Source organism: Myotis brandtii, unplaced genomic scaffold, assembly GCF_000412655.1.
Source record: "Myotis brandtii unplaced genomic scaffold, ASM41265v1 scaffold277, whole genome shotgun sequence".
In the NCBI taxonomy this organism is placed as follows: Eukaryota; Metazoa; Chordata; class Mammalia; order Chiroptera; family Vespertilionidae; genus Myotis; species Myotis brandtii.
The window spans coordinates 1,023,028-1,026,192 of NW_005360548.1; the positions used below are offsets into that span (position 1 = coordinate 1,023,028).

The window sequence follows — 3,165 nt, forward strand, 5'->3', positions numbered from 1 at the left end:
GTCGGGGTAGGGGGCTAAATTCCTGCGGTTTGGGACTCCCAGGTCTGCGGGAAAGGAGGCGAGGACCGAGTTCTGAGTAGTGTGAGGGGTTAAGGTCCTGCTGGACAAGGGCCCGGGGACTGGACCCTGCCGGCTGCCAGGAGACCAGAGGGAAGTGTAGGGCCTCTTACTGCTCAAAGTGATCCCCGTGCCCATCAGGATTTCCTGGCAAGCTCCGTCCACTCTGCCTCCCAAATAAATCCTGAATCGACCAACTTTTTTCCATATCCATTACGTACCATCTTCTACTCCAAACCACCGTCATCTCTCATCCCGAAGAGTGCAGTAGCCTCCGAATGGATCTCTTCCCCCTTCTCTCCACACCCCCATCTTCCTTGAAGTAGCCAAGGGGGAGCTTCTGGAAACCCCATCAATCCACACCACCACTCTCCCCCTGCTCAAACCCCTCAGTGACTTCCCACCACACTCACAATAAAATCCCAGCTTCTTGTCTCGGCCACCCGCCTACCCCCCCTCCCCACTCCTACTCTTGTCACTTCTGTGTACTGACCTCACTGGTCCTTTTTTTTTTTTTCAGTTGAAGCTCATCCTCCCTCAGGCAGGGTCTTTCTTTGCCTTTGCTGTTCTCTCTTCCCAGATTGTTTCCCCCTGGTTATTTCTCGGGACTCCTCATGCTTGAGGGCTCACCTCAGAGGAGCCTTCCTTGATCACTCCCCAGAACTTCCTAGCACCAGCTGTACATTTCCTGTGTTTGTTAGTTTATTGTCTAATGCATGGTACTCAATAAATATTAAATTAAACTATTTTACTTACAGCCCCTTTGTAAGTAAAAAAAAAAAAAAAGGTTGAATATTGAACACTTCATATGGTTCATTGAAGAAATAAATTATAATAGTTATTAATAATAGTACTTATTCATATGAGAAACTGCTATATACCAGGCACTGTTGTAGTGTTGTTGTTTTAATCCTCACCCAAGGATTTGTTTCCATTGATTCCAGAGAGAGCGAGAGAGAGATATCAATTGTCTCCAGTACATGCCTCAACCTGGGATCAAGCCCGAAACCTTTTGGTGTACAAGACATCTCTCCAACCAACTGAGTCACACCAGCCAGGGCATAGTGTTTTTGTATATTATCTCATATACTCCTCAAAACAATTCTAGGATGTAGATATTAATATCATTCATATCTTAAAGATTCCCTAAGAAAACGTAGGCCCAGAGAGGTTAAGTGACTTGCCCAAGGTCTCACAGCATTCGTCAGAGCCAGGATTTGAACTTAACATTGGCTTTCCATAACTCAGTGACTTTTCCCTCCCCACAGAGGATGCTGAGCAAGGGCTTGAAGCGCAAGAGGGAGGAGGAGGAGGAGGAGGAGGAGGAGGAGGAGAAGGAAGCCCTGGCAGTGGATACCTGGTGGCTGGATTCTGACCACCCAGCAGTGGCACAGGCGCCCCCGGCCGTGGCCTCCAGTTCTCTCTTTGACCTTTCAGTGCTCAAGCTCCACCACAGCCTGCGGCAGAGTGAGCCAGACCTGCGGCACCTTGTGCTGGTAGTGAACACTCTGCGGCGCATCCAGGCATCCATGGTGCCCACAGCTGCCCTGCCGCCTGTGCCCAGCCTGCCTGCAGCTCCTGGCATGGCTGACAACCTGCTGGCCAGCTCAGACGCTGCCCTCTCAGCATCCATGGCCAGCCTCCTGGAGGACCTCAGCCATATTGAGGGCTTGAGCCAGGCACCCCAGCCCCTGGCAGAAGAGGGGCCCCAGGGCCGCCCCATTGGGGGAGCCCCACCCAGCCTGGGTTCCTTGGACTTGCTGGACCCAGCCACTGGCTGTCTGCTAGACGATGGGCTCGAGGGCCTGTTTGAGGACATCGACACCTCCATGTACGACAGTGAACTTTGGGCGCCGGCCTCTGAGGGCCTTAAACCTGGCCCTGAAGATGGGTCAGGCAAGGAGGACACTCCGGAGCTAAAGGAGACTGAGCTGAAGGACACTGAGCTGGACTACCTCATGGACGTGCTGGTGGGCACACAGGCACTGGAGCGGCCACCGGGGCCAGGACGCTGACCCCAGGGCTGGGAGGGTGTCTGGTGACTAAACTGAGAGTTGATGGCTGAGCCAACTCTCCTTGGAAAGACACGGCTGGCTCCCCTAGGACAGAGATGGGGGCTTCAGAGAGACAGAATCAGTCATGGGCAGCTTCACCTTGGTCCCCTTCTCTTAGACTGATGGGCGGAGTCTGGGATCAGCCCTCATGATGGAATGACAGGGCTCGGTGGCTGGATTGTGATTGGACCAGGCCTAGTGCTGGACTGACTCCCCTGAGGTCGTAGCCTGGAATATGGTTCTCCCTGATGTGGAAAGAGACCCCAACCAGTTTTTTGAAATTAAAAACCAGTCCTTGGAAATATCAAGTCTGTATGTTTCTTTGTCTCTGGGCTAAGGCAAGGGTGAGAGAATAACCTTTAACATTTATTGGCTCTGGACTGTGTACTGCACAGCTCCAGGCACTTGACATGTGTGAACTCATTTACTCCTCATAACAAGATGGGCATTTCCATTATCCCCGTTTCACAGCTGAGAACAGGCTCCAGGAAGTCATCACTTGAGGTGGGTTTCAAACCATGAGCTTTACCGTCTTATTGGCCTGAGAACCCCCCTGAAGGTGCTTAGCCAGGTTTCTCTGGTGCCTGTACATCCTGGTTGTGGACGCAGAGGAGCCCAAGCCACCCTTCAATAATGAAGTCTAGTCCTTAACTGTGTGTTTTGGGGGCTGGGGGTGGGGGCAAGAGAATAAGCCAGAAAGAAAAGCACAAAGCTGGAGGCCTGATGGAGCCTCTCCAAGGAGCACCCAGAGGCAGCTCTCCAGGAAAACGGTGGCAGAAAGGGAGACTCCAGCAACTTTTTAAAAATAAAATTCCTGCCCAGCTGGCCGGGCGTGGCTCAGTGGTTGAGCATTGACCTATGAACCAGGAGGTCACAGGTTGATTCCCTTCAGGGCACCTGCAGGGATTGTGGGCTCTGTCCCCAGTTGGGGGCGTATGGGAGGCAGCTGATCAATGATTCTCATCATTGATGTTTCTATCTCTCCCTCTCCCTTCCTCTCTGAAATAAAAAAATATATATATATATATATTAAAAAGAAAAATAAATAAAATTC

At 51.6% G+C, this 3,165-nt stretch overlaps 1 protein-coding gene across 1 annotated transcript in view; it reads left to right on the top strand.

Annotated features, from left to right (window-relative positions):
• SERTAD1 (SERTA domain containing 1) overlaps positions 1–2,419 on the top strand; it is a 2,999-nt gene extending 580 nt beyond the window's left edge. Inside the window, exon 2 of the mRNA XM_005868798.2 lies at positions 1,326–2,419. Within this exon, the coding sequence (XP_005868860.1) occupies positions 1,329–2,072 (744 nt within the window). The 5' untranslated portion in view covers positions 1,326–1,328 and the 3' untranslated portion in view covers positions 2,073–2,419. The remainder of the gene's footprint in view (positions 1–1,325) is intronic.
• Positions 2,420–3,165: the final 746 nt, after the last annotated feature.